Below are 25,999 nucleotides of genomic sequence, written 5' to 3'. Positions count from 1 at the left end.
AATATTTGAAACAAAAGATACATTTTGTGCGCTCTACACGTGGTGCTCTATCACTCTACCACGATCAAGTTGTGTTGTTAATTCAATGACCTGTTTCACAGATCGACTTTTTGTTCATAAAGGAAATATGACGTGACGAGGGTAACCTATTTAAAGAGAAAAAAATCATTTATATCTTTTTTATTGACAGACAGCTGTAACAGTTGGTTATAGAATAAAGTCTGGAAGATGGGATTACCAAAACCACAAGCAAAACCTGAAATAAAGTGTACCAAGGTCAGTTCATTTTCATTACCTTTTTTTATTTATTCTTTGTTTGAATGTATTTTAGGAGGGTTATTTTCATGTAATCATAATTATCTTATTCCATTATAAATCTAGGAGATTTGAAGTGCCTTTCTCTGTTCTGAATTGTCATTATAGACATACAGTGACAACTTTGTTCATGAAAAAAACATATTTCTATTCTTTTTATAAATTTATTTTTGTATATTTTTTGTTGTTTTTTTTTGTTTAGGGTAATTTTGTTTGTTTTTTGCAACAATATAATTCTATCATTATTAAACTGTCCAGACTCAAGTTAGTAGCGAGTATACAATTGATAGCAAAGGAACGGCGCTTTCATTGCTGTTGCTCATCGCAAGGACACACCGAGGATTTCAACATTCAGCATAAACTCTCATCTCGCTGCCAGTATAAACACTTGTTAAAGATCGCATATGGTCATCTAGAGGCCTTTTCTGGTTTTCTCATGTTTTAGGGTTGTCTGTCGTACCTTATTTTAAATTCAAATCTGTAGCATGTTATCGTTAATTAAATAATATTAATAGAAAAATTGTTTATTATTATTATTATCATTATTATTATTTGGAAAAACTAAAATGTCCAATGATTAAAACAATATTATAGAATTCATGAATACTGAAAGATAAATATAAGTACCTGTAAGAAGTGTTTCTTGAGTGGCAGTATCCAACCAATAGCTGTAGATACTTTACCTAGCTTCCTGTAATAGCTAACATTTTTTTACCAATCATTCCAAATTATAAGCTGTTTTTATTTCCTTGTTCAGGTTAATGGTCATCCTGTTGGTAGCTGAACTGTGTAGGTTTTATCTTGTTTTGTAGTGTTACGACATATGATCTAGATAGGCAAAGGGTGATGTGTGTGCGTTCTCAAAATTGGTATTTGTCCACCACATTTTTTATCATGAACCAAGACAGGCTATAGTGACCGTTTTTTCGTTGTTTGTATGTCTTTTTGTTGCGTAGTCGGGTATAGATGGTTGGTTTTGTACCGACCTACATTTTTATTATTATTCCTGTTATCTTTTAAATGGATTATTGTTTCATGTGAAATATAAGCATGTTTGACAATGGGAATTGTGTAAAATTAAGATTAGAATTAAATTTTTTTTTTGGCATTCTTGTAAGCCATTCAATTTTTAAAAACAGATGTTTATTTAACATAGATCTGCATATGTTTCACTAAGGATCAAGAATATAACAAGAGAGAGTAATTGCGAGTTTACCTTGCCCGATACTGTCTGTATTTTTTATGAGCTGCAGGTGCTTCATGGATCATAAAATACAATGCTTATGTTTAACCGTCATAACTTAATCATATTTAAGTACAATTGTTTAAAATCTTGATGTCACCATTATGGTATAGTCAAGAGAACGCTTGAGCTTCTTCTGTATATAAAGATATAGAAATATTTCACTTAACTGATTCAAAGAGAATTTTTCTGACAATACTTATTTTTACAACAACAATAATTTAATGTTTAAATATATAGAAATATTTTACCTCACTGATTCAAAGATAATTTTTCTGACAATACTTATCTTTACAACAACAATAATTTAATGTTTAAAGATATAGAAATATGTTTGTGCTCTATTAAACATTCAGTAACTAGAGTCCTTAATTTAACAGAAAAAATGTAATATAAGCCTTTTTTCATTGTACAAAGAAACCTAATAATAACTATTTGAATAGAGTTTTTTCGGTCAATACTCTTCTAGTTTTACAGTACAAGCTCATTACGAATCATTCAGTACAGAACATTTTGTATTTACTTAAAAAATTCTAAATCGAAAAACCCTCGATCCACCCATTTAATTAAAAAAGGAAGATAACTATAAGTGGAAAGTGTCAAACATTAATCCACGGGTTGTAAAAAATTCTATAAATATATTCATACATTATAAATGCTTTATTTGGCAGGAACTTAAACAGTATTTTGATCTACGAAGTGAATATTACAAATTCGCTTGACATGTCGATTTGAGCCATGTATACCTTTTATAAACTCTTTGAGTAGGGGACCTTTAAGTGGAACACTTTTGTATTATTGCTAGAGATAATACAAATATTATGAAGTGTGTTAAAAATTAAAACTGCTAGAGCACACAACACCTTTTTCAAGTTTGTATTATTTTTGCTGGGGACTGCTCACCTTGGAAATTTGTTAATAGTTTTGAATCTAGAATATCTTTTCAATTATCAAATACTTCTATTTTTCAAATGCATCCTCAAAATAGTTGTATTTCGCATATTTTACCGCAAAAATTAAAGTTTAATATAATAATATTCCTTTATTTTGTCGATGTACACGCGATTTGTAATGTTGAATTATTATATTTGCAGATCTTTATCAACAATGAATGGGTGAATTCTACAAGTGGGAAAACATTTCCAGTAGTTAATCCATCAACTGGAGAAAAGATTGTTGATATACAAGAGGGAGACAAGGTAACAAGACGTAGAGACTCAAATGTAAAATTGTTAACGTTAACAACAAGATTATGGAAAGTACAGGTTTAATATATTTTTGTCTAGCAAAGTTTCTTTGGCATATATATCCATAACATTATTATCTTCTAAATAACTTCTTGAATAACATTCTTTTATGCATGACCATAATTTGAAGTCCTGAAAAAAGCACTTTTGAAATTTCGTGCGTCCTAAGCGCTTTTCTGGAATCGCCTTCATCACGAAAACTCTCACCTAAACATTAGAAATCCAGGGATGTATTATTATGTTTTGAAATCAATTATTATTTCATTCTATAGGCCGATATTGATAAAGCTGTTAAAGCAGCACAAGCAGCGTTCCAACCAGATTCAGCATGGCGGACAATGGACGCAAGTACACGCGGAGAACTGTTACAAAAACTGGCGGATCTTATTGAGAGAGATGCTGTTTATATGGCTGTAAGCAAAATAAGAATTAAAACAAAACTACACAGTAAAGAAAAATGTGATATTAAGTGAAGGGCTGTATTGGTAACGTACTCAGTTTGTTAAATAATATGATTACATGAACACCTGATTCCCTAGAAATTGAACACCGAGAGCCCACACGAGTCAAGACTGTACTGTTAACGTACTCAGATGGTTGAATAACATTATTAAAATACTTATGTTCGTAACTTCGTTACATTCTGATTCTTTTGTTATTTGTAACATAAATAAAAACATTATATACAAAGAAAAATAAGTTAAGGAGTAAACATTAATGAGACAGCAATCGAACAACTTTGTGCAAATACAGAATTTCGTAAGTTTTTGCAATTCAAATTGTTGAATTACGTATTCATTACAAAAGAACCCGAATGTAAGTTCGAATCCACATTGGATAGTAGTTGCATAATAAAATCTAATTTGTCCGGTTACACTAGCAATTATTAAAGTCATTTTCGTGTAATATAACGGATATTTTATAGGAAAATGTCACTATAGTTTCCTTTAACAAACACTATTAAAGATAATGACTTTCTCAAAGGCCCCCATGGGGTCTACAGAAAAAAAATCGTAACAATTTCGATATAGATTGTCAAAAAGATACGATAGAATTTTAATTTCTTACCAAAATATTCTCAACAATTATTCAGCATAGTACAAATATGAATTTTAGAGTTTAGAAACGCTAGATAATGGAAAGCCGTTTAAAGATTCATATGGCATTGATATCCCTTACACGATCAAATGTTTACGATATTTTGCTGGATGGTCTGACAAGATACAAGGGAAGACGATACCCATTGGTAAGACTTAGTCTTAATGTGAGATGCTTGTGCTTAGTCAGCACCGATATTTATCATATTTTAATGATAAGAAATTATATACATGTAAATATAAAAACATGAGATTGATACGTAATAATTCATGCATGTCAAAAACTTGCACTATAACAAACAAAAAGACGCCAAATTTAGAACACGAATGATGAAATGTAACCTTATTGAAATCATAAGGATTTATTTTAAAAAATGAAAATTTGTTCCTAATTACCATTATTAACTAGTTTAATATCGACTTTCACATAGTCATATTTCTTTTTCTTAATGCGTCTATGCAAGCAAAATACGTATAGCAAAATAGTTAAAAATTCTTTATGTCATAACATTATATTTTGTTTTTTCTGATTAGATGGAAACTTTTTCTGCTACACTCGTCACGAACCAGTTGGAATATGTGGACAAATTATTCCAGTAAGTCTCTTAACTATTTAGTAAAAATAAAGGATATGTGGTTTATACATCAATGAGAAACCAACACAAGGACACAAAAAAACATACGTCATCTAGAGTGCAACTGATAATCTTTAACAATATACGTGTTTACAAAATATGTCAAGTTCTAAATCCTCCAAAGTCTGGAAAAAAATGTGAATAAATCAACCAAAATACCAAAACTCTGCCATCAATGCCTAGCTCTAATATAACATCTTTTCAGCTGATTTGAGACAGGCGCATGAAGATAATGTATCTTTTTAGTAAGGGGTGCTACGATTTTATTTTATGCTCCATCTTCAGCTACGATAATTTTAGTGTGTGTACTGTAATATTTATACAAAAAGCAGAAGGCAGTAGTTTATCTACACCTTACATAACTTTTTTGAACCTGTTATGAAGTGAAGTTAACATACCGATTTCTATATGAATATCATGTGCACATCGGATAAACTTGAAAAACCAGAGAAAAATAACAGTACTATGCATGATAGATATAAAGCTATTTCAATGAACGATCTTTTCCTACAGTTAGGACTCGGATCATGTGTTAATTAGAAGTAGCAAATGAAATTGGCCCTTAATTAAGTTCGTGCGCTTGAAGCGCTTTTATTGATTTACCTTCTACAGGAACGCTCAAACCGAAAAATTTGCAAAAGGAATTATGAAACACCTAAACACGTCAGGAGTTATTCGACCAAAAGAGACCGAAAAAGAAAAAAAAGAGCGAGCAGGTTAAGACAGTTTTAATATTTTCAGTGGAACTTTCCATTACTAATGATGGCCTGGAAAATTGGACCGGCTCTTTGCTGCGGAAACGTTGTGGTGTTAAAGCCAGCCGAGCAAACACCATTAACAGCCCTTTATACAGCACAATTGGCTAAGGAGGTAATTCGAATCGCATTAAATTGTCTGCACTGAAAATTTGTTTTCTCCTGTTTTTTTAATCATCAATCCCGCTTTTAGAATTGTATAACATAAGGTTATGATTAGAGAAGAAAGTAATATAAAAAATATGGCTTGACAGGAAAGGCATGACTTCATTGGAATGATTAACTATGACTTTAAGTTCTTATGATAAAAATAATTATTGTTTGTTTGATTGTATATTTATGCGTTTAATTACAAAAACCTGTGATGGAAAATTCCAACAGATTATTAAAATTCTAAAACAAAGCACTTATAGACATTATATTTTAAAAATGCAATTTAACGATAACACTTCAAATCTGCTATATTACAACAACTGCAATTATAATTTTCAGTGACTTTACTTTTTTAATTCATTTATGATAAGGTTCAATGATTAACAAAGTAAGTGACATATTTAATGAAACTACTAGTGTTTTAAACCAATATTCAATACATATTAGAGTGTTGCATGAATTTATGATTTTGGCAGAGTGCACGCTTTTTCATAGTAGTGTTTTATGATTGAAAAAGGCTGGTTTTCCACCTGGAGTTTTGAATGTGATTCCTGGATATGGACCAACCGCTGGATCAGCAATTTCTCACCATCCTGATATTGACAAGGTCGCATTTACAGGATCGACTGAAGTATGTACTTTATATCGATTTAAGAGCGAAAAAGGCTTAAATTTACTTTGAGGTCACAGTAGTTTACCTATGTTCAAAACTCAGTAACAAACTAGCACAACATCGAATTAGACACATTCGCTTAATTAACAGATCAGAGGTTTATAAATATAACTAGTATATGGTGTCTTTATATTGTAAGGACTTTTTTCTCATTATTTGGGCTTTCAGTTATAATCGAAACAACTGTTTTGTCTTTGCTTGAATGGACTTAAAATGTACGATCAGTCTTTCAAGATCGAACGCAAGGTTCTGTGATCACTATATAATTATACCCCGCTTTAAAAAAGTGGGGTTATACTGTTTTACCTCTGTCTGTCCGTCCGTCCGTCCGTCCGTCCGTCCGTCCGTCCATCCATCCATCCATCCATCCATCCATCCGTCAGTCCATCCGTCAGTCCGTCCATCCGTCCCATGAATATTTTTCGTCGCAGCTTTTTCAGGAACTACATCATAAGGATTTCTGAAATTTGGTTTCAGGGTTTATATAAGTTAGTTATACCGTGTGATGCGTTTTCAGATTCAACCCTCGAAAACTTCCTGCTTACCGAACACTTACATATTTTTACACTATTAAAATTATCCAGTTGCGGCGGGGGTATCATCAGTGAGCAGTACTCGCAGTTTCATTTGTTTCTGAAGGTTTCTAGCATTTGTATTGACCCAGAAGTTGTTGACTCATTAAACGCCCTGTAGCCGATCAAGTCACAGACAGTTTAATGTTGCAAAATCATTTTCAGAATGCAGTGTTAAAAGTTTGCTGTGCTTCGGGTTTTCCTAATTTTTAACCTACCCAACTTAGGCAGAATTTAGGCCAGGACAATCATACTTACAACTTATTACAAGATTTGTACTTCCGTGAGTAACTCGACGGATGCCACATATGGACCTTGAACGAACTTTTACCCTTCTGGAACACCACAGCTTAATTTCAAATTTTGGTGGGCTTCGTGTTTCTCAATCAATTAGTGTTCTGTGTAATGCTTTTAATGTTGTTTTTGTTTTTGTTTTTGTTTTTGGCCATGGTGTTGTCTGTTATTATTGGACTTTCTATTGCACTCTTGGTATATTTTCTCTCTCTTTTGAAAATAAAAACACAGATTCCAGTAAAATATTTTCCGAGGCAAACATTGTCTTTATTCTGAACGGTCAGTTCGGCGGCATAATTATATATGAATTTGTATTAATGAACTCCATCGACTTTCTGCAATACATTGGACATTGTTTTCCCTTGCACTCCTAGATTCGGAACTTGGCCAATAATGGACTAATTCATTAATTTCATGCGTTTGTTTTCAAAGTGTTCGTCATAAATCTGCATGAAATATTTGCATCTGGCGTCGAGAAAACAGCAGCAGACAATCAATAAAACGTATAACCCAGCGAACGTAAGAAATATTTTTTTTAGATGTCTTGTAAGTTATATTATAATACTGTGCAAAGAAAGCGTTACGACTGAGTTAGACAGCTGTATATATAAGATTGCGTAGAAGGGTTCTAAAAAACACATGTTTATCTAGAAGACTTTTTAACATGTAAGGATATATGATTTATTATGCTACATGGAACATTTTTGTCAAAGCGGAAAAAACAAGTACATAGAGAGTAATAGTTACTTTAAATACTGGCAAATATACTAGCATACAATGTTTTTTATTTCCTTATGATTTTTTATTAAATGGATTCGGAAGTTAGAATACATGTTTTAGTTTGCCAATAATATCAATTACAGGTCGGTCAACTTGTGATGGAAGCTGCTGCAAAGACCAACCTTAAGCGCGTCACATTAGAACTTGGTGGTAAAAGTCCGAACGTTGTGTTCGCTGATGCTGACTGTAAGTTGTGTTCAATAGTGTTACTTGGTACTATGTTATCCGATGTTGTTGTATATTGATATCTACATGTTTCAATTATCTAGTCGCGAACTGCTTTGAAAACTGAGTCACATTAACCAATTTATGAATTTCATCTTCTATCAAAATTATCTTTTAAAGCTGATATTATTAAAAAAAATCTTCAAACATTTTTTACAAATAATCTGTCACAGATTAAGTAAGTTCATTCGTTTTGTTTAGAACTTTAACGTCCAGTTTCACGGTCAGAAATACATTATAATTGTCCTCTTCACTGTCAACAAAAATGATTAATTGACTAGTACCACTCAGAGTACTGACATTTATTCAATAATTTATTCATTATTTTTTTATCAAGATAAACCCATTATTACTGACATAATGAGGAAAACAATTTGGTGTTTCTTTTTAACATGACTAAACAAAATATTTTAAAGGTTTGACCTAAAACGCCTTTTTAAATATTAATAAAAACCCATGTTTGTCCTCTGTTGCATATTGATTTTAAAGTGTCAAAATAGTTTTATAAATACTAAATAATAATGTCGCCATGTCTCGTAGTAAAATTAAATTAGACAAAGCTGATTGATATTAAATAAACTAACCTAATAATAAGTATTCCTGTATTTTCAAAAATGTCAATAATAGTTAATATAACTGTTTCCTTTTGGAGATTTATTTTACTGCATAATTATTTATAACGCAAATGTATTATACAGATTGCGTTACAAACTTCTTATTTTTTATCCAAACATTTACTTAGTGTCTTTTGTTTAGGGGAAGATAAAAATACCTTTTAAATATCACACTTTTGATGTTCGAAGAAACTAACCCTGATCTCAAACATAAAATTTTGGAAAACTGTTGACTTCATAGAATTGGCGGTACATATATTTGTTTATACAAGTGAAACAGACTTGCACCAACATATTTTGTACATTTATATATATAAGTATAACAAAAATACCGAAATTCTAGTATATTCAAAAAGGGAGAAGTCCATAAAACCGACAAAATCAAAAGTTAGACCCTATTAACAAACGGAACGAATGGAAATTGTCAGTCAATTTCCAGTTCATAAAATTACGTAATAGTGCCAGAGTCAACTTTAAGGTTACCTCAGCCGAGGTTAATCAATTTTGCCTGTTCTGTTTAGGATCATTTAGTTTTTATACTTTCAAAGGTTTTGAACATCGATAAACTATAAATGTTCCCATAATTAATATTTTTGGTTTTCCATATTTTCGGTCAAGATGGCATCTGAAAAAGCTTTTTTTCGAAAAAAAAACGTGTTATACACACAGAAAACGAAATATAAATGTACATTGTGTATTTTACTAGTAAAAATTCATCAAATATACTAGATTTTATAATACGGTACTCCATACGCACGTTTCTTCTGTATTAGACTCATCAGTGGCGCTCAAATGAAAACAGTTGGAAGGCCAAACAAATACGAAAAACATTAAAAAGCAATAATTTTGTAACCTGAATAAAATGTCAGAACAACCTGAACTGTTTTTAAAAGATAGAGTTGCGAACTTTCCAAAACACTTGTATAATTTCGTACATCCACAAACTATTCCCAAGAAGATGTAATTTGTTTAAAACAAAATCAGTTTAAAATTTGACATTCCATTCCCTAGTCTAAGGATTTAAGGAATGTGTGGTCTAGATCTTGGCATAGGTGTTTAACACTCAACTATCATTGAGGAACTTACGTTAAGATCTAAATATTTTAACTGCTTAATTAGGATGGATGTCTTATTGACGTTTACTTCGTTTTTAAAATATAAAAGCATATGTTTTGACATTTACTCTCGATTGACAAAAGTTTTAATCCAAACTATGCATGATAAATACAAATTAACAATATGCATGTAAGACAATAAAAATATGATTCACCGTGTCAAATTAAGGGACCATCAATAATTCTGTTATTGTACTAAATAAAAATGTGCACATTGGGTAAGATTTCGATAAAAGAACGATAACTGAATCTAGGATGAGAAAACTAAATGAACAGATTATCACATTAATGATATCAGCCAAGCTGTAAAATCTTTATCTTTGTTTAAATAACAAATTGTTTTTGTCTTCAAGATGTTCCAATAAACCTTGCATCAAACATTTCTTACTAAATTCAAACAAGTCCTTCAAAGATATTTAAACAAAAAATGCACTCAACCAGTGGAATAAATCAGTTGTGGATTTTTAATACTTGTATTTAAACGATTTTCCTCAATATTTTCTATCACAGTTGTATTTTAAACAATATGTCAAAACATTAGTCTTTTAGGAATTTAATCCTTTAGTCATTTAATCTTTTATTTTTCAATCTAAACTGAATAATAGCCTAGATCTTCTCATTAAACAACATTTCCTTTATGCGAATAGTAAAAAAAAGATTCGGAAAACCTCTTACTTTGTACTATACTGTCATACTGATTCCAAGATAAATCTCCACAGTAGTAAATGCTTGAGTATTTCTTAAGTTTGGCTGATTGTTGTTCAAACAAATAGTTCAACCTAGTCGGTAATAATTTTGCGCTTTCCTAGCTGTGTTTGTACTCGTATGGATCATAATTAATGTGAAGACTGTCTTGCTTAAATTATGATCCATATCCCCCGAATAGATTCCCTTAGCAGTATTTGGCACAAATGTTCAGATGTTTTGGTTTTCAATGCTGTTCAACTTCGGATTTAATTTGGTCTTCCAAATGTTTTGATTTGAGCTGCACTGATGAGTCTTATGTAGACGATACACGCGTCTGGAGTACCGCTTGGTATCTTTGATAAGTTTTACAACCACACAGGGAATGTCACTGTTTGTTGATGTCACCAATGGTATCAACAGCCCATCAATCGGCCCTTTAATGTTGAAGAAATATAATAGATACATTTATCTGCTGTAAATTAACTGTTTATTAAATTTTAAATTATTCGAAACACTTAGGTTTATCTTCACCAAGGAATATATTGTTTGAACAGTATTTGACAGAACTATTTGAATTTTTTAGTTTTCACTGGTCTTAAAATTGCATGTGGTTTGGCCTACCAATTGAAACGCTCTTCTTGCGTACGAATTTATAAGCCTGGTATCGTTAATGAGTTTTGTTACACTAAATACTACAATGACTTAGAAATCGTTGTAAAACGATTAATTCAAAACAGTGGAACACCTTATCGGCAATCTTCGCCTTGATTTAAGTCCAAAGTTTTGAAAAGAAAAAGTATAACAAAAATACCAAACTCCATGATAAATTAAAAAGTAAAGTCCATAAAAACAACTGACAAATTCAAACGTTATCAACCAACGGAACGAATGAACATTGACTTATATTTTTACTAATATCAGTATAATATCTTCATGTTTGCTCTCATCTATACCTCTAGTATATTGGTATGATAACTCAATTCTTTTTTTTTTTTAAATTTGTATGAATCAACAGTGGATTTAGCAGCAGATATGTCTCACTTCGGATTATTTTTTAACATGGGACAATGTTGTTGTGCTGGATCAAGAACCTATGTACAGGAAGAAATTTACGAAGAATTTAAGAAAAAATTAGTGGACAGAGCAAAGAAAAGGCCTGTTGGGAATCCCTTTGATGAAAAACACGACTCCGGGCCACAGGTGTGTATCTCGTTTTTAGCTCACCTGGCCCGAAGTGCCATGTTAGCTTTATCAATACATGGCGTCCGTCGTCCGTCGTCCGTCGTCGTCGTCGTCCGTCGTTTACTTTTAAAAAAATCCTCTCCTCTGAAACGAATGGGCCAAATTTAACCAAACTTGGCCACAATCGTCATTGGGGTATCTAGTTTAAAAATGTGTCCGATGACCCCGCCTGCCAACTATAGATGATAGTTAAGGCAATGTGTATAAAGACAACTGTTCAGCCATTACATTTTATATACAACTAACGTATTTCCGCCCAAGGCGACGTCACTGACAATACGACGTCGACAATGGAAAAGTACAATAGTACGGACGTTATGTTCCCGCGACAATCTCAACATACTGGGGCCGCGAAAAGTAAAAAATATCACAATTTTCTAAATAATCTCAATTATCCATTGATCAATCGTTTGACTGATAAATTACTGTCCATCAATAAATAATAATACTTTGAAATTGTCTCTCGCGTTGTGTTTTTCTTTGAAATACTGAGTACATGAAATCATTTAAAACGGAAATTACATTTAGCAATTAAATTCAATTAATGTCACTCATGAAATAAGAATAAAATTCAACTTTGCACTAAAACGCGTAATTGTCTATCAATTACATCACTAATGGTCGTCTTTAACATCATTGGTGTATCCACTTCCGTATGGTCTCACGGGCTTTAAGACTTGCTTTTCGTCTCGGTCTGTTCTCCATATTTTCCTGCTGATCATCTATTGGAACGTTAGAATTGTTTGTCATCGTTTGTGTAACTTCTAATGGATATAATTTTGCGATCGGTCTAGTTGTTTCCCCATTGTTGGTTCTTATTCGTGCAGATCTTACAAGTCCGTCGTTACCTCTCGCCAGTTCGGTTACGATCCCAATTTTCCAGTTTATACGCGGAGATTCGTTGTGAATTTGCACGATGTCTCCTGTATTAATTAATTGTTCATTTTTTCCGGTAGTCCTATGAAATTCACGTAACGACGTAAGGTATTCGGATTTCCATCGTTTCCAGAAATGTTGAATTAATTGCGTTTGTCTGTGTACACTTTTATTAAGATCGTAATGTCCCATGTAAGTCGGGTCGGTGATGTTATCGATTTCTGGTTGTGGGTACGGTAATGTTGAAATGCGCCTTCCGTATAGTAGATGAGACGGTGTTAAAGCTTCACAGTCTTTGATATCGGACGATGGATAAGTAAGCGGTCTGTCGTTTAAGATAGTTTCTATTTCCGCAACAATTGTTTGTAATGTTTCCATGTTAACTTGCGATCGTCCAAGCACTTTTTTCAAACTTGTCTTCGTAAGAGCAATCAAGCGCTCCCAGAATCCACCATACCATGGTGCACGTTTCGGTATGAATCTCCACTCTACACCGTGTGTTGATAAAGTATCTTTTACTATATCCGATTCACATAATCTTTATTTCCTCAGATCCTGCAATGAATGTAGATGCATTGTCAGATACTAGAATTTTAGGCAGAGATTTACGGCTAACAAAGCGTCGAAATGCCTGAATAAATGAATGTTCGCTCATGTTTGGAACTACTTCGAGATGAACTGCTCTAGTCGATGCGCACGTAAAAAAGCATATATACGCTTTCTTTAAAGTTCCTTCTTGATCTCTTACGTATAAAGCGCCTGTATAATCGACCCCTGTGACGGTAAATGGCGAGGCTTCCTGTACTCTTATTTTCGGAAGCGGTGGCGGGTCCGGTTTGCTGTAAGATTTTCCCATAACTTTGCGGCAAGTTACACACTTATTCAATAACTTCTTAATAAATTGTCGAAGTGTCGGTACCCAATACGATTGTCGTACTGTAAAAGTTAGCGTAGCATTAAGTCCAGAATGGAGTGAACGTTCGTGTGCGTCTATCACAATCGTATTGGGTACCGACACTTCGACAATTTATTAAGAATAAATAAATAGTAAGGAGGTAGACGAAGACGGTGATGCATATATTAAAGCCTATCAGGACAGATCAATTGAGTTCCGAGAAAATAAATATTTCGCTAGGTTACCATGGAAACCTAGCGAAATATTTATTTTTCCTGATAGGCTTTAATATATGCATCACCGTCTTCGTCTACCTCCTTACTATTTATTCCTATTGATTCTAAATTCCAAAATCTCTCTAGATTGTATTCTTTAACTTTGTGTGATATTAGAACATTAAACATGCTAGTTTTCGACGTGTTAGTTTTCTTACCGTATGTAGGTCCCGAAAGCAAATATCCGATCTTGGATTTCACGGCGGTCGGACCGTTTCCCCGTACTATATGGTCTTCTACAATGTGCCAATAGTGATCTGCGCCTACTAACAACGATATTTCGAATGAATCTTGCTGTGTCATCGTGTGCGCTAACTTTAAACCACGCAAATAACCATTTTGTGTATCAATATTACGTCTGTGATTCTGTAGAGGCATGGCTATCATCGGTACTATCAGTACTTTGATTGGCAATACGGTTTTCAGATAGATTGTTGTCTTTTCTAGGTGTCTCGCGTTTTTCTCTTCACCTCCAAATGCCGATAAATGTATTATCTCTGTTCCCTCTATCTGTAAGTTGAGTTTATTTAAACGTTAAAAACGATCTTTGCGCTCCTTCGTCAAAAAGAATGTTTGTCTCGGTGTAGAGCTGATTCGACCCTACTTGTGCTACGGCGGTTTTCAAAAGTACACTTGATCGCGATTCTGTCGATTGTGAATACAAAATGGTAGTATCTTGATCCGTTGTATGACTATCATTTACGAGGTGAACGTTTGTAGAATTTGAAGATGGTGGGTTTTGCGGGTTGCTGCTCTGATTATCTTTCGCGCGGAAATTCGTATGTGCTGAGTTACTACCCCCGTTTCTATGGCTTACCTCATGGACTGGTTTTATGCTGTTTGTTGGACGTACATTACACAAGCTTGTATGGTGTTTCTTATTACAATGTCTACATGTGTGTTTAGATTTACATTCGTTTAGTCTGTGTTTACAAAGGCAATTAAAGCATAACTTATCACGTTTTACTATGTTCATACGGGATTCTGTGTCGGTTATTTTACTGCAATGGGTAGGTGCGTGTATTTCGTGACAGAAAACGCAAGGTCTAGTCTCAATATTCTTGTAAGATTTGGACTTCGGCAAATTCGCTCCGGCAAAGAAAGACGATGTTGTGGGCAAATTGTGTGTTGACTCTATCTCTTGTCCTGCGTCCATTATATCTATCTCGTCTAATATGCTTTTACGGAGGTCCCGTAATATCCAAGTTTTTGTTCTGTGTTCTCGCTCGAGATGTTTTCTGACTTCCCCGGGTAATTTGTTCATAATAATGGGAACAAGTAACGTACCGTATGTTTCCTGTGTTTGACCCAAAGCTTCTAATCCCCTGACGTAACCTTCCATTTTATCGTAAAAACTTCGTAAGCTTGTTAACTGATTTCTAGGCGAAGGAATTTCTAATAATGCCTGCATGTATGCATTTATGATTTTATCTTGTTGACCGAACCTCTCTTTTAACAAATTTACGGCTTCATCGTAGTTTACATTTGTTAGTGCGAAACCTGCTATTGATCCTAGTGCTTCATGTTCTAGCTGTGCTTTCAAGTAATTAAATTTTTGTACATTTGTAAGTGACAGATTAAGATGTACGGCCGACTCATATGAGTCCCAGAAAGTTTACCATTCTAAAATGTTGCCTGAGAAGGTTGGAAGCGAAAGTTTTGGTAGGCGGTGACTTTGATTACTAGTTGACGAAAATGTACTTTGTTGCGTGTTGAATGTGTGACTGGTTTGTACAGACGGGTTTTCAAACGACTGTGCGTTGTGTGTGTTGGTTATGTTGTGCGTTGGAACAAACGGTATAGTTTCTGGATTTAACGTGTGAGTTGTAGTATGTGATTCAATATGACGGGACTGCGGGGTTTGGACATTTTGTATGAACTTACGTATGTGTCGAATCTTCGTTTCCATAGTCACTGAATATTCATCTGAATCAATAATCTCATTTTCCACATCTTCCGGTTCTGTTAACTTAAGAATTTGTTCATTTAAGTCCTCAAACAATGTTTGTTTTTGCACAAGTTTTCCGAGCGTTGCAATGACTTCTTCTTCATCGAAATTCGTATTCTCCTTTGCTTCATCTAATCTGCGGAATAGTCTGGTAACAGCGCTTCTGTTCCCAGATCGAACTGATTTCAATTTTTTGAGATCCATTGGTCACGGTACCATAAATATAGATGATAGTTAAGGCAATGTGTATAAAGACAACTGTTCAGCCATTACATTTTATATACAACTAACGTATTTCCGCCCAAGGCGACGTCACTGACAATACGACGTCGACAATGGAAAAGTACAATAGTACGGACGTTATGTTCCCGCGACAATCTCAACATACCAACCAAGATGGCACACATGGCTAAAAATAGAACATAAGGGTAAAATGTAAGTTTTGTCTATTATTTTGAAAACTTTTATAAATAGAGAAAATCTGACAGGAGCAACATGTTCAGAATGTTGAGTTCTGTCAAATGTTCATATACGTGAAAACTGTCAGATGATTTCTTATAGGAGTTATTGCCCTTAAATGACAAATTTTACCATTTTTTTCATGTTTGTCTATTATCTTGATAACTATGATAGATAGAGAGAAACTTTAAATTGCAAAAATGATCAGCAAGACAAGTTCTACAAATAAGTACAACATGATCGAAATCGTCAGTCGACTCCTTGTTAGAGTTATTGCCCTTTGATGACGATTTTTACCAATTTTGTGCGTTTTTGCCTTGTATCATAAAAATTATAATAGATAGATTGAAACTTAAATAAGCAAAAAATGATCAGAAAGACAATTGAGACAATTGAGACAATATGGAGGAAATGGTCCGATGACTCCTTATTGGAGTTATTGCCCTTTAATTTTTTTGTTTTCCTTTTGCCTCGTATGATAAAAATTATATTAGATAAATAGACACTTTAGTCACAAAAATTATCATCAAGGCAAGATCTACTAAAAGTCAAGTTTTGCCGATATAGTTAGTAGACTGTCATTCTTTATAGGAGTTATTGCCCTTAAATGAGGATTTTTTTAAACCTCTTCTGTGTTTTGAGCAAAAACTAAAGAAGATAGAGAGAAACTAAACATACTAAATGATCAACAATACAAGATCAGCAAAACAAAGATTTTTGTCATGAATTCAATTCTCGTCTATAATATTGGAGAGTGTTCTTTGTTGAATATGCACATAGACCAAGGTGATCGACACAGGCTCTTTAGACCCTCTAGTTTTGTATACAGCAATTACTGAATAATTAATTTTTTATGAAGACTGAACTATTATTTAACCTTTAACGTTTTCTGTTTTATTTAGCATAATCAGATAATTTGTTTCCCTTCATGCCTGGTCATGACGCTATTGTCAAAAATCTATTCGGAGAAACAGAAACCGGTTAAGAGCGCGGAATGGTAACTAATTATACCTACTGGTGAAATCGCCATCCGTTATTTTGAGCATGCTATGATACAGTATTTTTTAAGTATTGTATTACGTGTGTTTCTCTTTTTTGTAATACGGATATTATACATTAATATTGAACAGACATATAAATGTCAACATATCCAATGCCTGACACGTGCATGTGTAATATGTCAAGCTCTCCATCGACCCTAGTTAAGAAAAACGGTGAAAAGACCTTCAAAGATTTTCCATCAACAGCAAATCTCCCAAAGGGGTTAACATTTAGATAAATTCTTGACTTAAAAACACACATTTATGTATGACCTTTAAATAGCTAAACGTAATTTGTGGCGTTTGTTTTAACGTCTCATTGACCTACACCACACATCTATTTTTTAATGTATATAGAGAATATCATATGGCTTTTTCAATATCACATACGTATCAACCCGAGACACCAATATAATCCCAAGAGCTCTGCTCGAGGGATTATATTGGTTGAGGGTTGATACGGTGTGTGATATTGAAAAAAGCCATATCATATACACTTTATTATATACATGTACCTCACGTAGATGTTTTTTATGTGACATGACGTCATACATAAAAAGGGATTTGAAATGGCGTCATACAGTTAGAGGTTTGACCTGACGTCATACAGGTTAGGGGTTTGATAAAGCCTTTGCAACAGTGACTGCAATCGATGACGTGACGTCATACAGATTAAAGGTGTGATAAAGCCTATGCAACCGTGCTGATATCGATATCATCACGGGTGGCTGATACAGCACGCTTGCCAATGACTGTATTACACATATAATGTATCTGTATTTACTACTAAGTATATAATAAACATGACTATCTGACGGAGTTAAAGTAGTTTTTAGCAATTAACCCCCCCTCGCTTTTAATTTTCAGCAGAATCTTCAAAATTAGAATTTCAGAATAGAAGAACATACAATAGATATCCGTTCAAAAGAGAACTGACCTCTTATTAATATACTACAACCTCAATGGTTGTTGACTATTGAATAGAAATATGGCCATTCGATAGTAAAGCACATACTGAAGAGGTGGTCTGTTCGTTTCGTGTAAATACGCAGTCGCGATCGATCGGAAAGGGGACGTTAAATACCATGATTTGTGTATGGGACCGTCTATGCTCACTGCAGATAAAAGAAACCTTGTAACAGACGAGTCTGTGAGTGGCCTATGGTAGGTCAAAATGTTTGGCTTTGTCCAACATACCTTTATTTTCCAATTTGTCCCTGTCGAACAACATGGCAAAGCCTACCTTTTAGTTTATCATTTTAGTATTAATAAGATTTATTGTTAATTTGTTTCTCACTAAATAAACATGAAATACTTTTCACTGGTCGTTAAGCTAACACCAATCAATCGGTCAATGAATTTTGTGCTGTCGGAAATATCCTCAAAAAAGAAATATCTCACTTATGATTACATGTTAATAGGTTGACAAAGATCAGTTTGACAAGATTATGGATCTGATTGAGAGCGGCAAAAAGGAAGGCGCACAACTTGAATGTGGAGGAAAGAAACTTGGAAGTAAGGGTTACTTCATCGAGCCAACTGTATTCTCCAATGTCAATGAAGACATGAGAATTGGGAAAGAGGAGGTATATTATATCCTTAGAACCATTTCAACTAATAAGTATGGTCATATAGTCGCCACATCAATCAACATAGAATATTAATTTTACATCAGGCTTGAAAGAAATCTTTAATTGAAAAGATATATTACTCTGCAGATTGTCGTGTTGTAAATTATCGTATAACTGAATAATTCATGTTTATTTTATGTATTTGTTTTTAGTTTCAATAAATGTTGCTCGTTTTAAAATTTTCAATGTAACCTTCAATAATTTGAATAGCTCTTTTCAACAAAATAATATGAACACCGTATAAATTTGTTCGTCTGGACCAAAAATGATATGAATAGTTATCAAAGGTACCAGGATTATAATTTAATACGCCAGACGCGCGTTTCGTCTACATAAGACTCATCAGTGACGCTCAGATCAAAATAGTTATAAAGCCAAACAAGTACAAAGTTGAAGAGCATTGAGGACCCAAAATTCCAAAAAGTTGTGCCAAATACGGCTAAGGTAATCTATTCCTGAACACCGTATAAATTTGTTCGTCTGGACCGCTTTTGTAGATTATCTAGAACCTTAAAAATAAGAAAGAAGCTATTTTCAATATAAACAAAATATTTTATATGGCTAAACAGAGATGTGGATTAAACGTAAATATGATAGCAACTCAATGACAGAAATAATCGGGAGTCTAAACAATATCCCAAGCTCTAAATATTTCCGAACCATTAATTGAAATATGGTGATAATCTGGTCCATTCGATGTACCATCGGCTTAGTAAAAACCATATACTTGAAACAAAAACAGGAAAAAAATAATGTTAACCTTGAAGAAAATAACGATTCAACTACAATTATTTAATAAGTCAGTCTGAAAATGGGGGTTGCAGGTTGTGTAAAACTAAACTGAATCCATAATGGATTATCCATTGAATAAATAGTATACATAAATATTACTAACTTTGCAAATACTGGAATATTTAGTAAGTTAAAAATGTAATTACGTTACAGATTCGTTTGAACTTGGACACACAATAAAAGATTATCACTTTTTTGAATTTTGGTTCCTCGGTGCTCTTCTATTTCGTATTTTAGTATGCTTTTTAACTGTTTTGATTCGAGCGTCACTGATGAGTCTTTTGTAGACAAAACGCGTGTTTGGCTTTCAGTCTTTTAAGCCTGGTATCTATGATGAGTATATATATATCATGTAAGACATTTCCAATATATTTATCTATGAAATTTTTCATGCTATTCCAGATATTTGGTCCAGTACAACAGATTATTAAATTTAAAACCATGGATGAAGTGATTGAGAAAGCAAATAAAACATCATACGGTTTAGCTGCTGCTGTGTTTACCAAAGACATTAATAAAGTAATGACTTACACCAGCCGTGTCAAGGCTGGAACTATCTGGTAAGTTGTCTCCTGGAGATATTGTCTAGGCTGCAAACGTCTGGTAATTTGTTTTCCATTAATCTTAATAAAGGAATAACTTACATCAGCCGTTTTAAGGCTGCAACTGTCTGGTTAATTGTTTTCCAAAGATATGGATAAAGTTATGACGCCTTTTTGACTAGAACTCAATTCAAGTTGTGAGTTGTTTACCAAAAATGTCAATAAGGTTACAACTAACACCAGCTGTGTTATGACTATAACTCTCTTGTAATTTGTTTACTAAAATATTTATAAAGTGATGATATACACCAATCGTGTTAATGTTGAAACTGTTAGATAGTTGCTTTATAATAGTGCAGTGTTTAAATACCAATTTTGTTTTGGTTTTTTGGGGGATGGGTGGCATAAATTGTAGATTTTTGTAGCCTCAAAATGCAGTTGCTTGATTTGTGAAATATTTGACAATTTCTGCTTTTGTTTTATTTCAAAGTGAATCCACACGTCAGAATAGCGAACAGAAAAACTTGTATTTGTATTTTAAACGTTATGGTACATTTATTAAAAAAACAAATCTTCATGTGACATTTCCAGGAAGGCCGATATCTTCTACAAATTCTTAATTCGAGAATTGAATAAAAGCTCACCAATGGAGGAAAACATCGTAACTTTTTAATTTTTCAACACCGAGTTAACATTTTAGCCAGTCTAATAACTTTCTATTTTGATTAAGTATTTTAATTTTTTTTTCTATTCGCGTGTTTACTTAGTCCAAGATTCCGTGCGCACATAATTTTGGGAGAAAATATATGCATATGACCCGATGACCCGCAACATATTTCATGAGTTAGCTCCCATGTTTACAAGTACTGTGAGAAAATACAATAAGATCGCAATATATATGAGAAAGCGAAGGAACGACGCTGAAAAAAGAGGGTTGATGGAAATAAAGCTTTCGTTTATGCTACATGGGGTAGTACATAAAAAAGATACTTATTTGCAAAGAAAAATAAATAAGGAATGGAATGATCTATAATCTACTTGATAATTCATCTATAATAATCTACTTGATAATTGATCAAATATGATTTTGAGACAGAAGCTTACCGCCACTCGTCAAATTCGGACATTTCCATATTTTCTATATTGGTAACGCTCTGATGTTCTACGGCTCTAGCAAGTCCATAACGGCCGTCAAAAGTCAGAGCAATCTCAAACTAATGCTTGTTATGTGCGAAAATGAAAGCGAAGTTAACTATATTTGTCTAACAGTACCGGATTTGCAACATACTGAAAAGAAATGTCTACAAGATGTTATGTTATTACAAACATATTTTTTATGTTGTTTATATTTAAAGACCTGTCCTGCTTCTTTAATGTGTTCCTATATTCTTTTTTGTTTGCAAGTTAGTCATACAGGCAACTATATGACTTTACTCTAAACATTGTATTTGTACTAAGCATCGTAAAAGAACTTTTAATTATACAAGAAAAATCTGGATATTTTATGTTTTGACCAATATTTTCGATGGAATAAAAACAAACGACGGCAATTCCTTTTTCTGTTAAATATCCTCATAATACTGTAAAGATCTGTTAAGATCATAGACTTTTATGATTGACACATGTTAAGGAAAATATTGCAAAATGATATTTATTTTCATTTTCAGGGTAAATTGCTATAATATATTGAGGACGACGTGTCCATTTGGTGGCTTTAAGAAATCAGGAATGGGTCGAGAGCTGTAAGTTTACTAAAAAACCTTTCTGATTGGTGTAAAATATTTATACTTAAAAAACCATTTTAGTTCGTATATCGTCGTGTGATTGGTATTCCGATCTCATATTTCAATGAACGTTATATTAGTTTTACTGAACATTTACAATACAAGTACAAATATCGTAGATAAGTACGAGCTTTTCTTGATTTTGATACAGTTTATTAGATTTGACGTGGAAATTTGGTTGAACCCAGAAATTTGATCATGAAATGCAAAGGATAAAAAATGGCATTATGAAAACTTGTACAATGTACAGTTGCCGTTAAATAGATAAGAAACAATCAACAATTAATCATTCAGTGTATATTTTTTTTTCATATTTCAGTGGAGAATATGGTTTACATCAATACTCAGAAGTGAAAACGGTTAGTATTGAAAAGAATATATAAAGACATTTTATTTGTAAATCAAAAGCTTTAACATATTGAAATTATTTAATAACATACTACAACCGGACAACTTTTTTTCTTAGAAGTTGGGACATAACCGTTCTTGTTTTATAACCGATCATACTATGGTTATTAAATTATTGTTTTATTTTTTCTTCTTCTTCAAATATACAGCAGACATTCAAAAACATATTTTCTTTTTAATTTATTTGATTTAAATGTGGTATACTAGTTTTAGAGCAGCTAATAATACTCAAATAGTATACGTTGCATGCCCTTATTGCACCTACAAAAAGTATATACAGGATCTAGATATAATTATGTAATCTGTGGGTGGAACACGAAATTATTTATAAATATAAACACGCTGATGTGTTCATTTAAATTTGTCAAGGTGAATCTTCTCTTTGGTAAATAGATATGCAGTGTCAAGTTTACACTACACAAATGAGTCAAACAAATAGACCTTAGAGTTAGCTCTCTTGCAATGGACAAAAAATACAGACAAGCGATTTGACTTTTTTATCACAGCTATGGACAAGATTGCATAATTCGTTCTTTCGCAATATGAATATAACCAATAAGCCTCTTCCTTTATATGATGTTGGTGTAGTTACTACTACTTACCTAATTATATGAGACAAGACGGACTTTCTTCTCTGACAAAGTAAATATAGTGTCGCTAATGTATGCAAAGCCATTTTTTATACTTGCAAAGAAGAAAAGAAAAGTAAAAATAAATATGTTTTTGATTTGCAGGTCATCGTCAACACACCGACAAAAGTATAGAAACTGATCACGTTGAAGAAGACTTTGTTATAGTGACACTATTGTATCTTGAATTAGTTACCCTTATATATCTAAATAGTAAAAATGTACAGTTGAATCTTGGTTCCCAATTAAACTTATTTGATATAATTTATTATGAGGTAAAATATGGGGATCGTTATATAGTTGCCAGAGCACATTGTATCATTTGTATTGTGCTCAATTTTACGAAGAAAAAAAGATATGACCTTATATGCAAATGTCTTGAACCTTGCAAGTTTAGTGTTGAGTAATTTAAAAAAGTTCATATTCACATGAAATCTTAATTCTAAGTGTTACATCAACATTGACAATTAAGCCTTTTAATGGACCTAATTTTCAATATATTTTTTGCATTCATCGTTTATGTGGTTTATGGTCAAATCTGTACATATAAATTATTGTTTTTATTTTCATATTATTATGAATTAATTATTTTATCTTGTTACTATGATTATTAAATACTGAAAATTTAAATACTACAAAAATGTGAGTACGATTGAGTATGTCGGATAAGATTTGACATGGTATAGTGTATAGAAATTAATTTCAAAATTTGTTTTTCTTTTCAAATTTTCAAGGTTTTGCTTATTAGAATGGATCTTTCTATCATTTAACTTATATTTAAATATTTATTAGAAATAAACGTATTCATTATTGTGTTGGTTTGGCAAGTTCTGGACAGTAATACAACGTAAAAATAAGATATGATTGCAAATCAGACAACTATCCACCAAGGACAATGGAAATGAATACTTGTGGATATTTTGGCCATTGTACTCCCAAACATTGGCAAATACCATAGCAACAAGTTTACTAGAACTGGGGGTAATTAGAGTACAATCGACCACATGGGGTTGTGATTAAAGCAGCATATCTGCTTTTTAGAAGGATAATAAACTCCAGTTGTAGGTACTCAGAAATGATAAGCAAAATGAAATTACAGGAGAATGTATGTTTCAGATTTCATTTGTTGTTATCACAAGGACATTTAAGACTTGTTCAAATACTACAAATAGGTCGATACTAAATCGTTTGGTCTACAAGTCTCCGAGGTAATCACGTGATCGGTAGTTTGTGTATTTTCAGTTGACAAAAAAGTTTAGTTTGTCGAATTTCCCTTTGATACATAGATGTTCTTTTGTTGGCTATGGCGTGACTCCTTTTTAGCTCACCTGACCCAAAGGGCCATGTGAGCTTATGCCATCACTTGACGTCCGTCGTCGTAAATTATTTCAAGAATCTTCTCCTTTGAAACTACTGGGCAAAATACCTTCAAACTTTAACTGAATGTTCCTTAGGATATCTTGTTTATAAATTGTATCTGAAGTTATGATCTATCAACAAACATGGCCGCTGTTGCTAAAATTAGAACATAGGGGTCAAATGCAGTTTTTGGCTTATATCTCAAAAACTAAAGCAGTTAGAGCAAACGTGAACGGACTTAAAGTGATGAATAGGTCAAGATCTATCTGCTATGAAATTTTCAGGCCAATTGGAGAACCCATTGTTGGGTTACTGTCAGAAGTAGTTTATTTTTAGGAAATTTTAGTTTTTGGTTATTATCTTTAAAACTATAGTAGATAAAAAGAAAGTATAAACGAGAAAAATGTTCAGCTAAGTAAGATCTACAAATAAGTTAGCAGGATCAAATTATCAATTGGCCCCTTAAGGAGTTATTGCCCTTGAAACACAATTTTTTACATTTTTTTGTTCGTCTATTACTTTTTCAAAAATCTTCTCCTCTGAAACTACTTGGCAAAATACTTGCAAACTTTAACCGAATGTTCCTTAGGGTATCTTGTTTATAAATTGTATTCAAAGTTTTGCTCCATCAACAAACATGCCCACCATTGCTAAAAACAAAACATAGGGGACAAATGCAGTTTTTGGCTTATATCTCACAAACTAAAGCAGTTAGAGCAAACGTGACAAGAGTCTTGAATATTATCATAGATAAAGATAAACTGTAAACAGTAAAAATGTTCAGCAAAGTAAGATCTACAAATATGTCAAAATGTCCAAATTGTCAATTGACCCATTAAGGATTTGTTGCCCTTTAAAGGCAATTTTACACAATTTGTTCATCACGATTGTTAACTTTAAAAAAATCTTCTCTGAAAATAAAAAAAATTACAGGTGAGCGATTCAGGCTCTTGAGGGCCTCTTGTTATTTCATATTAATGCTCTAGCTCTTCAAGTTTTAATACTTTTTACTTTTGTAATTTCGATATTTGATTTCGAAAATCACCAAAAGAAAGAAATTTTCGAATGCAAATATGATTTATCAAATTTGAATTTGCTAACTTGTGTTCCGTTTTATTTCCTAAAAAAATCAAATTTAAATGAGGTCATTTGTTTCTGGTTTATTTTGATTTAAAACGAATTGAATTAATAAATGCATTCTACAATATATATATATATATATATATATATATAAACAAGTCTAAATTGAAAACAACGTTCAAACCTATGATTGCGTTGGATAAAAACCGCAATTTTTATACGTGTGCATGCAAAACAAATTTCTGTGTAGAGGGGTCTAAATACAGCACAAACAACATTTTCCAAAAGACCAAAAAAGTGAAAAAGTATATTTTAACAAAACGCGTTTGACTAGCAGGTCGAACAACGGATGTTCTTAAACCCTGCTGACTGCCATGGCGAATGCCAAATAAATGGATCACAGATGTAACACAATAGATCTTAATTATTAATTTAATACCAAACAGAAAACAATAAACTTGCGGAAAAGATGGTATACCGCAAACATGAGGTGCAAAAATTTGTACACCATATCCGGATTTCGACAATTAGATGTTAGGAATCAAAACGGTATTTGGAAGGCGATATAATTTACCTCAATTTGGGATTGACTCTTGAATTTTGAAGAGTCGAAATAGGATGAACGGATCATATA

At 32.8% G+C, this 25,999-nt stretch overlaps 1 protein-coding gene across 5 annotated transcripts in view; it reads left to right on the top strand.

The window, feature by feature from the left end:
- Positions 1 to 23,737, top strand: part of LOC127735447 (retinal dehydrogenase 2-like) — a 68,073-nt gene extending 44,336 nt beyond the window's left edge. For all 5 annotated transcript variants that reach the window (XM_052245612.1, XM_052245611.1, XM_052245615.1 and 2 more), the window contains 14 exons: positions 191 to 276; positions 2,653 to 2,757; positions 3,078 to 3,218; positions 3,922 to 4,051; positions 4,437 to 4,498; positions 5,279 to 5,407; positions 5,963 to 6,076; positions 7,848 to 7,950; positions 11,421 to 11,605; positions 18,562 to 18,726; positions 19,966 to 20,123; positions 21,773 to 21,847; positions 22,209 to 22,248; positions 23,032 to 23,737. In XM_052245612.1, the coding sequence (XP_052101572.1) occupies positions 229 to 276; positions 2,653 to 2,757; positions 3,078 to 3,218; positions 3,922 to 4,051; positions 4,437 to 4,498; positions 5,279 to 5,407; positions 5,963 to 6,076; positions 7,848 to 7,950; positions 11,421 to 11,605; positions 18,562 to 18,726; positions 19,966 to 20,123; positions 21,773 to 21,847; positions 22,209 to 22,248; positions 23,032 to 23,061 (1,485 nt within the window). In that variant the 5' untranslated portion in view covers positions 191 to 228 and the 3' untranslated portion in view covers positions 23,062 to 23,737. The remainder of the gene's footprint in view (positions 1 to 190; positions 277 to 2,652; positions 2,758 to 3,077; positions 3,219 to 3,921; positions 4,052 to 4,436; positions 4,499 to 5,278; positions 5,408 to 5,962; positions 6,077 to 7,847; positions 7,951 to 11,420; positions 11,606 to 18,561; positions 18,727 to 19,965; positions 20,124 to 21,772; positions 21,848 to 22,208; positions 22,249 to 23,031) is intronic.
- The last annotated feature ends 2,262 nt before the right edge of the window (positions 23,738 to 25,999 follow it).

This window comes from Mytilus californianus, unplaced genomic scaffold (genome assembly GCF_021869535.1).
Source record: "Mytilus californianus isolate M0D057914Y unplaced genomic scaffold, xbMytCali1.0.p SCAF_3, whole genome shotgun sequence".
In the NCBI taxonomy this organism is placed as follows: domain Eukaryota; kingdom Metazoa; phylum Mollusca; class Bivalvia; order Mytilida; family Mytilidae; genus Mytilus; species Mytilus californianus.
This window is presented reverse-complemented; position numbering and strand designations above follow the sequence as displayed.